General features: G+C 40.5%; 1 protein-coding gene and 1 long non-coding RNA gene across 2 annotated transcripts in view; both read left to right on the forward strand.

Moving 5' to 3' along the window:
- The first annotated feature begins 908 nt into the window (after positions 1-908).
- The window catches only part of LOC126986146 (serine/threonine-protein phosphatase alpha-2 isoform), a 44,948-nt gene continuing 33,661 nt past the window's right edge, over positions 909-12,195 (forward strand). The window contains exons 1-2 of the mRNA XM_050842040.1: positions 909-1,101; positions 6,117-6,248. Of these exons, the coding sequence (XP_050697997.1) occupies positions 1,047-1,101; positions 6,117-6,248 (187 nt within the window). The 5' untranslated portion in view covers positions 909-1,046. The remainder of the gene's footprint in view (positions 1,102-6,116; positions 6,249-12,195) is intronic.
- On the forward strand, positions 6,255-8,518 carry LOC126986152 (uncharacterized). The gene is made up of 3 exons (XR_007739331.1): positions 6,255-6,432; positions 6,549-7,728; positions 7,779-8,518. It is a non-coding gene; the product is annotated as an uncharacterized LOC126986152 (long non-coding RNA).

Below are 12,195 nucleotides of genomic sequence, written 5' to 3' on the forward strand. Positions count from 1 at the left end.
GGACCGGGGAAATTTGTCTCTACCATTAAAATTACCGTCATTATATACACCAAAATAACACTAAGAATAATAAAAGCTCGAAAATCAACCAAATTAACCATAAATCAAACCAGAAACCCATTTGTTGAGGAAGTCCACCCATGGCTCATCAACCAAAACCACTCAAATCAACCCACCAAAACCCGAAATAAACTCACCCAAATTAAAAAAAAGACTCAAACACCCAAAATTAATCCCAAAACAGACCCAGAAAACCTAAAATTAAGCCTCGATATAATTTTCTGAAGAGGTAAGAGTCGGGGAATTCGGGCCGTGATGTTTAAGGGTGTCAGATCGTTCTACTCAGTTTCATATATTTACCGATTTCTGACCCAAAAAACGTCTCCTGCACCCCATTAATGAAATTCATTTATAATTATCGTAAAAAATAATTAACTCCTGATGTCTTTTGGTGATAGTTAAGCGTAAAAAAATGGTAAATACGAGGCTTTGAGTACAACTATTTGGCAACGTAGGTGACGAATGGTGCCAGATTGATGTACTCAGCCCCCTCCACATACCGACTAACCACCCAAAAACTGTCTGCTGGGCCCCGATAACTACATTCATTTATAGATATCGGTAAAATCGGTAATTATTGATGTCTTTTCGTGACAATCATGCGTCAGAAACCGATAAATATGCTGAGGTGAGTATGATATCTTGGCAACTGTAGGGAGGAACGTTGCCAAGTCTCCATACTTACACCCATATATTTCCCGATTTTAAGCTCAAAGCGCCATCGCACCCATACATTTACCGATATTCACTTACAAATAACCTTAAAACCGATAATTAGTGAGGCTTGGGGGACATTCGAGGCCCAAAAAGTGGAAAATAGGAAATGGTGGGTGTGAGGATGTGGCAGCGCTGTAGGTGACGTCGGTAACGGCTGCCATCTTGCCGAGGGTAGGGCCAGTGTTGTGTTGCTGCCTCTTTATCCGTGTCCATCCGCCGCCCCTTGCGCCATCTCGATCCGCGCCCAGTGAATTACTATAAAGGACACAATGGCGGAGACAGATAAGCTTAACATAGACAGCATCATCGCCAGGTTATTAGAAGGTGAGGGTTTTTAAATGTTCTCTTCCGCTCGCTTCAAGATTTCCCTCGTCCGTTCTGTTTTCCTTCTCCTCTTCGTGTTTTTTTGTCCCTGTTTTCCTGTTTCCCTCCTTCGCTTCTTCCTTCCTTCGTTACTCCCTCGTTTATCGGGTTTTCTCCCACTTCCTCCGTTCGTTAAGTCAATTTTTATCTTCGTTTTCTCTTTCTCTATTTCTCCCATTTATCCATTTTCTCCTATCTCCTCCTATCGCTTCTTAACGTTTTTTTCTCTTATTACGTGTTTATCGCCCTTTCTCTCACTTCCTTCGTTCGTTAACCGTCAATTTTTATCTTCGTTTTCTCTTCCTCTCTCTCCCTCCCTTCTATTCCTCGTATTTATCCATTTTCTCTCCTATTCCCCTCATTCGCTTCTTCCTTCCTTCGTTTATCGCCCTTTCTCTCACTTCCTTCGTTCGTTAACCGTTAATTTTTCTCTTCGTTTTCTCCTCCTCCTCTCCCTCCCTTCTATTCCTCGTATTTATCCATTTTCTCTCCTATTCCCCTCTTTCGCTTCTTCCTTCCTTCGTTACTCCCTCGTTTATCGGGTTTTCTCTCACTTCCTCCGTTCGTGAAGTCAATTTTTATCCTCGTTTTCTCTTCCCCTCTATTCCTTCTGTTTATCCATTTTCTCCTATCTCCCTCTCGCTTATTCCTTCCTTCCTTCTCTCCCTCGTTTATCGGGTTTTCTGTCTCTTCCTCCGTTCGTTACACCTCCAATTTTTATCCTGGTTTTCTCCTCCTCTTCCTCTTTCCTCTCCTTTCTCTTCCTCTTATTTATCCAGTTTTCTCCTATTCCCATCTTTCGGTTCTTCCTGTCTTCTCTAATTCCTTGTTTATCGTGTTTTCTCTCTAATTCCTTCTTTCGTAAGGTTGATAATTTCCTCCTATTCTTTATCTCCCTTTCTTCTTCATCTCCCTTTCTTCTTCATCTCCCTCCCTTCTCACACCTTTCTCCTTAATTTTCTCTTGGTTCTTGCTCCTCCCTCCTTCTCTTCCTCTTCCTCCTGAGTTGCATTACTGGGCATTCTTGGGTGTCTGTCCGACCCACCACCTTGGCTTAGTACGGCTTCTTACCTTGAGAGAGAGAGAGAGAGAGAGAATGTTTTTGTCCATTATCAGTCCTTTTTTCTTTTATCTGCAATGTATTTTATTTTTCCTTTCCTTTCTGTCTTCTTTCATCTAGTTTTCATTTATATTTACCTCTTATGCAGCCAGCTCTCTCTCTCTCCTCTCCTCTCCTATCTTCATCTGTCTTTCTATATCTACATTTACCCTGTCTTTATTCAGCATTGTGTCCTATATATAAAGTTATAGGCGTGTAATCAACTTCTACCTCCCTTCTCTTTGCCCCACTAACCTTATGTATTGCTGTATGTCTCTCTAGTTTAACATCATCAGTAGTCTAATAATTTTTTCAACTGGTGTTTTCTGTGTGGTGGGTCAAGAATGTCAGGAATGAGTATTTTTTTATTTATATTTATTGACTCTGCCTTCCTCTGTCTGCTACCGTTACCATTGATGAGGTTTCAGGCCCTGGTCCGCCGCCGTAGCATTGCTCCACAGGGCCGCTAACATTATAACAGTAATATTAGCACCTAAAGTTGTCCTCATTCCTCACGTTTGTGAAGTCGTAGGATTTAGTGAATAAGTGAGTCTTCAGCACTTTCTTGAAGACTGCCAGACTGCCACTGTTCTTACATCCCCGGGTAACTCATTAAAGAGCCGCGGGGCACTCTTCTCAAATGCTCTGAAACCCAGTTCCAGGTTGACCCTGGGCTCATAGAGTCTGTACTGTTCTGTACTGTCTCAATGACATGGTGGTGTCCAAATGAAAATCCTGTAGTAAATTTCTCAAATATCCAGGTTTACCAAGTCACGTTGCTTGATACGTCAAGACACATTTTGTAGACTATTCGTGCCTTAATGGGTAGCCAATGCAAGTCTATAAGTGCAGGTGTTATTCTCTCACGGGGGGCAGACCCTTAATGGACCGTATTGGCTATACAGGCAGCGCCACACATGGCCAGTCAGTGAACTGTCAAAGCAGTACTTTCCATAGAATTCAAGTTCTGTACTAGTGTGCATCTTAGGCTGCCTCCAGCATACAGGGCCTTGGTACCGCCACCGCTCCAAGCCAACGACTGCACACACCTTACTCCTACCCGATTTCCTGACTCTACTATTTGACATGGAGAAAAACTGAAATCGGGTAGGAGTGAAATGTGTTCAATCATGGGCTTGGAGTGATGGAGGCACCATGGCCGTGTATCCCGGAGACAGCCTCAGACGCACTCTAGTCTATAACTTGAACTCTATGGAAAGGACAGCTTGGAGTTGAGTGGCCGCATGTGGCGCTGCCTGTATAGCCAGTACGGTCCATTAGCCTTGCAGCTCTGTTAGTTCTGCTCCTTCTCCTCTACCTTCCTTCTTTCTGTCTGTCTGTCTGTTAGTTCTCCTCCTCCTCCTCTGTATTCCTCTACCTTCCTTCTTTCTGTCTTTCTGTTAGTTGTTCTCCTCCTCCTTTGTCTTCCTCCTGCCTTTCACTTGATTCTCCTCCTCCTCCTCCTCCTCCTCCTCCTCCTCCAGTTTTAAAATAATCATGTCCTCATTTCCTGTGACACTTCTTCACAATAACAGAGAAGTACACACACACACACACCCATACAAACTTAACAAATACCCCAGATTCTGAATTGACAGTAAACTAAAGTGATGTGATATTTATACAGCAAAACAGAAAAGTCATTGGGTATTTTTTGTCACTGGCTTTCATTGCATACCCCCTCTTTCAGCCACCTCTTTGGATTCTTTTTAGGAGCAGCGAGTAGCAGGCTTTTTTTTATTATTGTTTCCTTTTTTGTGCCCTTGAGCTGTCTCCTTTATTGTAAAAAAAAAAAAACTTGGATGAGTAAAGTCAAAATCATCTGTGGAAACGTAAACAATGTATCTCCGACTATGATGATACCGCTGAGTTTGGTGGAAGAAGGCACGCTTCCGGGGACATGAGGTCATCGCTACCCCCATATCCTGTAGGCTTACTGTTAATGGTGGTTACTTTTGTATTGTTTTTATAATTACAATACAGTAACATTTTATAATTTTGGTATTTTTAGTGAGGTGTAATATATTCACGCCATATGACCACTGCAGCTGCGGCTCCGTGATTGTCAGTCCAGTCAATCAAACCGCCTGAATTTTTAACCTGGTAGCTGCGGGGATCATGTTTCTTAAATGGAGTGGAAACAGACACCGAATTCCCTGTAAAAATAACCAAAAAAACAAAAGAACATCATATATCACTTACCTTATATCATGTTAGGTGTGTTGCAGAGTCTGTCTTGCGGGGATCATGTTTCTTTAATGGAGTGGAAACAGACACCGAATTCCCTTTGAAAATAACCAAAAAAACAAAAGAACATCATATATCACTTACCTTATATCATGTTAGGTGTGTTGCAGAGTCTGTCTTGCGGGGATCATGTTTCTTAAATGGAGAGGAAACAGACACCGAATTCCCTGTAAAAATAACCAAAAAAACAAAAGAACATCATATATAACTTACCTTATATCATGTTAGGTGTGTTGCAGAGTCTGTCTTGTGGGGATCATGTTTCTTAAATGGAGAGGAAACAGACACCGAATTCCCTTTGAAAATAACCAAAAAAACAAAAGAACATCATATATAACTTACCTTATATCATGTTAGGTGTGTTGCAGAGTCTGTCTTGTGGGGATCATGTTTCTTAAATGGAGTGGAAACAGACACCGAATTCCCTTTGAAAATAACCAAAAAAACAAAAGAACATCATATATCACTTACCTTATATCATGTTAGGTGTGTTGCAGAGTCTGTCTTGTGGGGATCATGTTTCTTAAATGGAGAGGAAACAGACACCGAATTCCCTTTGAAAATAACCAAAAAAACAAAAGAACATCATATATCACTTACCTTATATCATGTTAGGTGTGTTGCAGAGTCTGTCTTCTGGGGATCATGTTTCTTAAATGGAGAGGAAACAGACACCCAATTCCCTGTAAAAATAACAAAAAACAAACTAAAGAACATCATAAAACACTTACCTTATATCATGTTAGGTGTGTTGCAGAGTCTGTCTTGCGGGGATCATGTTTCTTAAAGGCCCCTCTAAGCGAGAAAAGGGAGAAAAAATCATCGCTCACGCAAACCATTTCATAATATACGTCAATGCATTTGTGATCAGTTTATGCATCATCTATTTTTTGGGGGTTTATATCATGGCGGAAATTTGGCCCGTCACTGCTACACGGTAAAGCCACAAATTTGGCCCGTCACTGCTACACGGTAAAGCCACAAATTTGGCCCGTCGCTGCTACACGGTAAAGCCACAAATCTGGCCCGTCGCTGCTACACGGTAAAGCCACAAATTTGGCTTGTCGCTGCTACACGGTAAAGCCACAAATTTGGCTTGTCGCTGCTACACGGTAAAGCCACAAATTTGGCTTGTCGCTGCTACACGGTAAAGCCACAAATTTGGCCCGCCGCTGCTACACGGTAAAGCCACAAATTTGGCCCGTCGCTGGTACCGTGTTAATGACCTCAGCCTCTCCTGCCCCAGCTGCCAGTTGAAATTTTTTGGACTTCAGTAATAATATGATCAACTCAGAACTCACTCATTTTCCTCTCTTCTTCTCACACTGCCTATTCTAACCTATGTGTCTGTCTTTCTGTCTATATGTATGTGTGTGTGTGTCCAGTTTAACACCCATAAGACTACCCCAATCAATCCCTTTTTCTTTCCTCCTTTGCCTTTTCAAACCCATGTATGGTATGTCTCTCCATTTGTATGAATATCTAATTTAACACCCAAATACTAACCTTTATAATCAACTCCCAAACCTATGTGTCTATATTTTAATGTATATATCTATTTTAACACCCCATATTCTACCACTACCCCTATAATCAACTCCCTTTTCTTCCCCCACTGCTATGGTTTCAGTCCGTGGCTCTCGGCCGGGCAAGAATGTCCAGCTGACAGAGAATGAGATCCGAGGGCTGTGTTTGAAGTCCCGCGAGATCTTCCTGTCCCAGCCCATCCTTCTGGAACTGGAGGCACCTCTGAAGATATGCGGTGAGTGTGGGCTGTCTGGTTATCATTAGTAGAAGTAGATATTGTAGTAGTAGTAGTAGTAGTATAAGAGACTGTCAGGTAGTGAGGGAAAGTGTGGGAAGGTCTGCGTTGAGTGTGGACTGTCTGGTTATCATTAGTGGAAGTAGATATTGTAGTAGTAGAAGTAGTATAACAGATGCGTCAGGTAGTGAGTGGAAGAGTATGGGAAGTCTATGTTGAGTGTGGGCTGTCTGGTTATCATTAGTAGAAGTAGATATCGTAGTAGTAGTAGTAGTAGTAGTAGTATAACAGATGTGTCAGGTAGTGAGTGGAAGAGTGTGGGAAGTCTATGTTGAGTGTGGACTGTTGTTATCATTACTATTATTATTATTAGTAGTAGAAGTAGTAGAGGCGAATGAGTTATAGAGATGGAGGAGTGCGGAAGATTTGTGGTTAATGTGGTGAATGTGTGGTGTTTACGAGTGACTGTCGATGATGGATGGGTGGCTACAGTGAGTGATATGCTTTATTTTTTATTTATTTATTTTATTTTATTTATTTATTTATTTATTTATTTTTTCATCTAAGGACACGGCTTTACAATTGATGGCATAGCAGGTTAGCATCATGTGGTATTCTTGGTCTGATAGTAAAGGGATTTCGGATAGTGCTAGTCTTCTTTGATTGATAGTGTAGTGAGTTAAGAGTAGTGTTAGCCTTCTTCCCCTGATAGTATTGTAAATTAAAATAGTGTTACTTCGATTGATAGTACAGCAAATTAAAATAGTGTTAGCCATCTTCCAATGATAGTACAGTAGGGTAGGGTAGGTTAGACAAGGTTAGGTTAGGTTAGATAATGTTAAAGTAGGGTAGGATTGGTAAGACAAGGCAGGGTAGGTTAGATAAGGTTTGGGTAAGTTGTATAAGGTTAGGTTAGGTTAGATAAGGTTACATTAGGGTTGGTTAGGTTAGACAAGGTTAGAGTAGGTCAGATAAGGTTTGGGTTGGTTAGATAAAGTTGGAGTACGTTAGATAAGGCTACAGTAGGGTATGTTAGGTTAGGTTGGATAAGGTTAGGTTAGGTTAGATAAGGTCACAGTAGGATATGTTAGGTTAGGTTAGGTTAGATAAGGTTACAGTAGGATATGTTAGGTTAGGTTGGATAAGGTTCGGGTAGGTTAGATAAGGTTACAGTAGGGTATGTTAGGTTAGGTTACAGTAGGGTAGGGTAGGTTAGATAAGGTTTGGGAAAGTTAGATAGGGTTAGGGTAGGTTAGATAAGGTTACAGTAGGGTATGTTAGGTTAGGTTACAGTAGGGTAGGGTAGGTTAGATAAGGTTTGGGAAAGTTAGATAGGGTTAGGGTAGGTTAGATAAGGTTACAGTAGGGTAGGGTAGGTAAGGTTTGGGTAAGTTAGATAAGGTTACAATAGGTAGGTTATGTTAGGCAAGGTTTGGGTAAGTTAGATAAGGTTACAGTAGGGTAGGTTATGTTAGGCAAGGTTTGGGTAAGTTAGGCAAGGTTACAATAGAGTAGGTTATGTTAGGTAAGGTTTGGGTAAGTTAGATAAGGTTACAATAGGGTAGGTTATGTTAGGCAAGGTTGGGATAAGTTAGATAAGGTTACAATAGGGTAGGTTATGTTAGGCAAGGTTGGGATAAGTTAGATAAGGTTACAATAGGGTAGGTTATGTTAGGCAAGGTTGGGGTAAGTTAGATAAGGTTACAATAGGGTAGGTTATGTTAGGCAAGGTTGGGGTATGTTAGGCAAGGCTACAATAGAGAAGGTTAGCCTTGAGAAAGTTTGGTTAGGTAAGAACTGGGTATGGTAGGGTAGGGCAAGATAACTAGGAATTAGGTAAGGTAGGCTATAGTCACAGTGGATATGGTCTAATAGGGAGAGTATAGTAGACATGGTTCTATAGAGTTGTGTTAGGGTAGATTAGTATAAATATAGCTGTAGTTGATATTATTAGCAAATATTATTATTTCAGATTACGTTCTACTGTTAAAGTATTTGGTATTAATGGGTGTGGTTATGTAAGGTTAAGGTATTGGGTAGAAGGTGTTAGTGATAGTATTGTTAGAGTAATTAGAATAGTGTAAGTATATATATAATGTTAGTATTTATTTATTATTTATTATTGGTGTTAGTGGAATGATATGATTGAGATAAATGAGTTGGGTAATTAGAGGAGTTGAGTGTGTGTGTGTGTGTGTGTGTGTGTGTGTGTGTGTGTGTCCGGGGGAGTTTTAAGTTAAATAAGAAAGAATATATTTGTGTTGCCTGAGTGAAAGTTGCTCTCTCTCTCTCTCTCTCTCTCTCTCTCTCTCTCTCCAAGTTCCCTATAATCTCATGCCATTGATATCTAGGTATGCATAGAGAGAGAGAGAGAGAGCAAGGTTATATCCTCCTATAATGCCAAGGGTAAAGGAGGAGGGAAGGAGGGCAGTGAGAGGAGGAAGAAGAGGAGGAGGAGGAGGGAAACTAAAGTAAATGAAGAGAGAAAAAAAAAGGAAACTAAGCATTGAAAGTAAGGTTAATCAGAGAGAGAGAGAGAGAGAAAGCATCCATCAGGTAAGTTGGCACTGCTATACAGCCTTGGAATAGTCCGTCACACTCTCTCTCTCTCTCTCTCTCTCTCTCTCTCTCTCTCTCTCTCTCTCTCTCTCTCTCTCTCTCTTCTCTCTTCTCTCTCTGTTGCTAAGTTTGTTTAGTCTTTGGAAGCGATATGCGACCTCGCCGGGTCTCTCTCTCTCTCTCTCTCTCTCTCTCTCTCTCTCTCTCTCTCTCTCTCTCTCTCGCTCACATGTCCAGTTATGCGTATCAATATTCATCGTACAGCAGAGAGAGAGAGAGAGAGAGAGAGAGAGAGAGAGAGGAAGTAGGAAGTAGGAGTTTGGGGGATTGAGGGAGGGAGAGAAAGGTCAGTTTAGGATACCTCCCTCCCTCCTCCTCCTCCTTGGGGAGATTACCTTGTGTTATTTTCTTGATTAAGTGTTAGCAAGGAAGAAGAGGAGGAGGAGAAGGAGGTTATTCTGTACGTTTCTCTCTCTCTCTCTCTCTCTCTCTCTCTCTCTCTCTCTCTCTCTCTCGAGCGTGACTCGTTCTAAGGACATTCATCTCTTGCCAGGACAAATCTCTCTCTCTCTCTCTCTCTCTCTCTCTCTCTCTCTCTCTCTCTCTCTCTCTCTCTCTCTCTTTTCAAGGTTCCGGAAAATTGATAAAGGCCAACAACAGAGAGAGAGAGAGAGAGAGAGTCAAAGAGAGAGTATCTGGAAGAGGAGGGGGAGGGGAAGAGGAGGAGAAGGGAGAGGGGAAGAGGAGGAGGAGAGGTTACAAGGATCAGAGGGCAAAGCAAGCCGTCAGTCAGGAAGAAGAAGAGGAGGAGGAGGAGGAGATTGTACCTAAAAATATATCAGGTTGTAATGATTCTCTCTCTCTCTCTCTCTCTCTCTCTCTCTCTCTCTCTCTCTCTCTCTCTCTCTCTCTCTCTCTCTTCTCCAGTATTAAAGCAAGACATCAATTTGTATCTGTATGCTTTATGTATGAGAGAGAGAGAGAGAGAGAGAGAGAGAGAGAGAGAGAGAGAGAGAGAGAGAGAGAGAGAGAGAGAGAGTCCTATCTGTTGCTGAGGTGGTGATGGGTTTCCTCCTCCTCCTCCTATTATTATTATTATTATTATTATTATTATTGTTATTATTATTATTGTTATTATTATTATTGTTATTATTATTATTGTTATTATTATTATTGTTATTATTATTATTGTTGTTATTATTATTATTATTTTTATTATTATTATTACTACTACTACTACTACTACTACTACTACTACTACTACTACTATTATTACTACACGTGTCACATGAACATGATATCAACCACTCACATCCTCTCTCTCTCTCTCTCTCTCTCTCTCTCTCTCTCTCTCTCTCTCTCTCTCTCTCTCTCTCTCTCTCAAGTCACTAATTTCATGGTTAATTTATTTTGATTGTGGAAGTAGACAACATATTTAGGGCAGTGTGTGTGTGTGTGTGTGCGTGCGTGCGTGCGTGCGTGCGTAAGGAGACGAGAGGCATAAATATCAAACACAAGCAGGAGCCAAACACACACACACACACACACACACACACACACACACACACACACTCACACACACTGACACACATACACAGTTTAACTTTGGCCCCAAAACAACTAATATACTTCCTAAATCACTACTACTATTACTACTACTACCATCACTACTACTACTACTACTACTACTACTACCACCCTTGCCTTACCTTACCTACCCAGCCACCTGTGTTCCTAAATTAGTTACCAGAGACATACACTCACTCTACCTGGCTCCCTTTCCTTCCCTTTCCTTCCCCTCCCTTCCTCCGTTTCCTTCCCCATTTCTTACCTCCATCTAGATTATATATCTTTGTTTTCTTCTCTTTATCCTATCCATTCCTCTTCCCTTCTTTCTTCTGTATTTTCTTCTCCACCCTTTCTCATCCATTCCTTTCCTTTCCTCTGATCTCCGTCCAAGGGCACAATGCATTCAAGCTAGAAATCGAGCTAATAGGGTACTGGGATTTATTTCAAGGAGCGTAAGCAACAGAAGCCCCGAAGTCTTCCTCAAACTATATTTAGCATTAGTTAGACCTCATCTTGACTATGCGGTTCAGTTCTGGTCACCTTGCTATAGAATGGATATCAAAATGTTAGAATCGGTGCAGAGGAGGATGACTAAGATGATTCAGGGGTTGAGAAACTTGCCATACGAGGAAAGACTTAAACAGTTAAACTTGCATTCTCTAGAAAGGTGAAGGGTGCGTGGAGACATGATCAAGGTTTTTAATGGTTGAAGGGCTTTAACCCGGTAGCAGCGACGGGCCAAATTTGTGGCTTTACCGTGTAGCAGCGACGGGCCACATTTTTGCCATGATATAAACCCCAAAAAATAGATGATGCGTAAACTGATCACAAATGCGTTGATATATATTATGAAATAGTTTATGTGAGTGATGTTTTTTTTCTCATTTTTCTCGCTTAGAGGGACCATTAAGAAACATGATCCCTGCAGCTACCGGGTTAATAAGGGGGGTATTCATAAGGTTTTGTTGGTAAGAGAACCGGGTAGGACACGTAATAATGGGTTTAAACTGGATAAATTCAGATTCAACAGGGCCATGGGCAAAAATTGACTTACTAACAGGGTGGTGGATGAGTGGAATAGGCTGAGCAGTCATGTGGTGAGTGCCAATATAATTGTCACATTAAAAAATAGATTAGATAAATTCATGGACAGTGATATTAGGTGGGACGAGATTCAGGGGAGCTCTCTTTGTCCTGTTCATCTCTTCCTCTCCTTTATTCCTCTTTGTATTTCCGTCTTTTCCATCCCTCCTCCTCCTCCTCCCTTGCTTTATTTTCCTCTCCTCCACTTTATATTTTGATTGTTTTCTTTTCATCTGTCATTATTTTTTTATCCTTTCTCCTTTTTTTTCTAATTATCTTCTTTTTCTTGTTTCTGCTATTTATATTTATCTCGTTTTCCACTTTCCTTCCCTTCAATTCTTTTTCTTCTCTCATTCCCAAACCTTTCTTTCCTATCTTTATATATGTAGCACTAATTCTCATTTTATTTATTTCCCCTTATTTGCATTTTTCTCTATATATCTATTTGTTATTTATTAGTTCATATTTCTACGCATTCTTCACTTCATTTTTATTTTTATCTATTCGTCAGCATTATGTATTTATCAATTTTCTATTCATATGTTCGAGTTTATTTCATGTACCATTTTTATTTTTATCTGAACTCGTCAGTATTATGTATTTATCAATTTTCTATTCATATGTTCAAGTTTATTTCATGTACCATTTTTATTTTTATCTATTCGTCAGTATTATGTATTTATCAATTTTCTATTCATATGTTCAAGTTTATTTCATGTACCGTATATCTATTTCT

The sequence above is a fragment of the Eriocheir sinensis genome, chromosome 61 (assembly GCF_024679095.1).
Source record: "Eriocheir sinensis breed Jianghai 21 chromosome 61, ASM2467909v1, whole genome shotgun sequence".
Lineage (NCBI taxonomy): Eukaryota > Metazoa > Arthropoda > Malacostraca > Decapoda > Varunidae > Eriocheir > Eriocheir sinensis.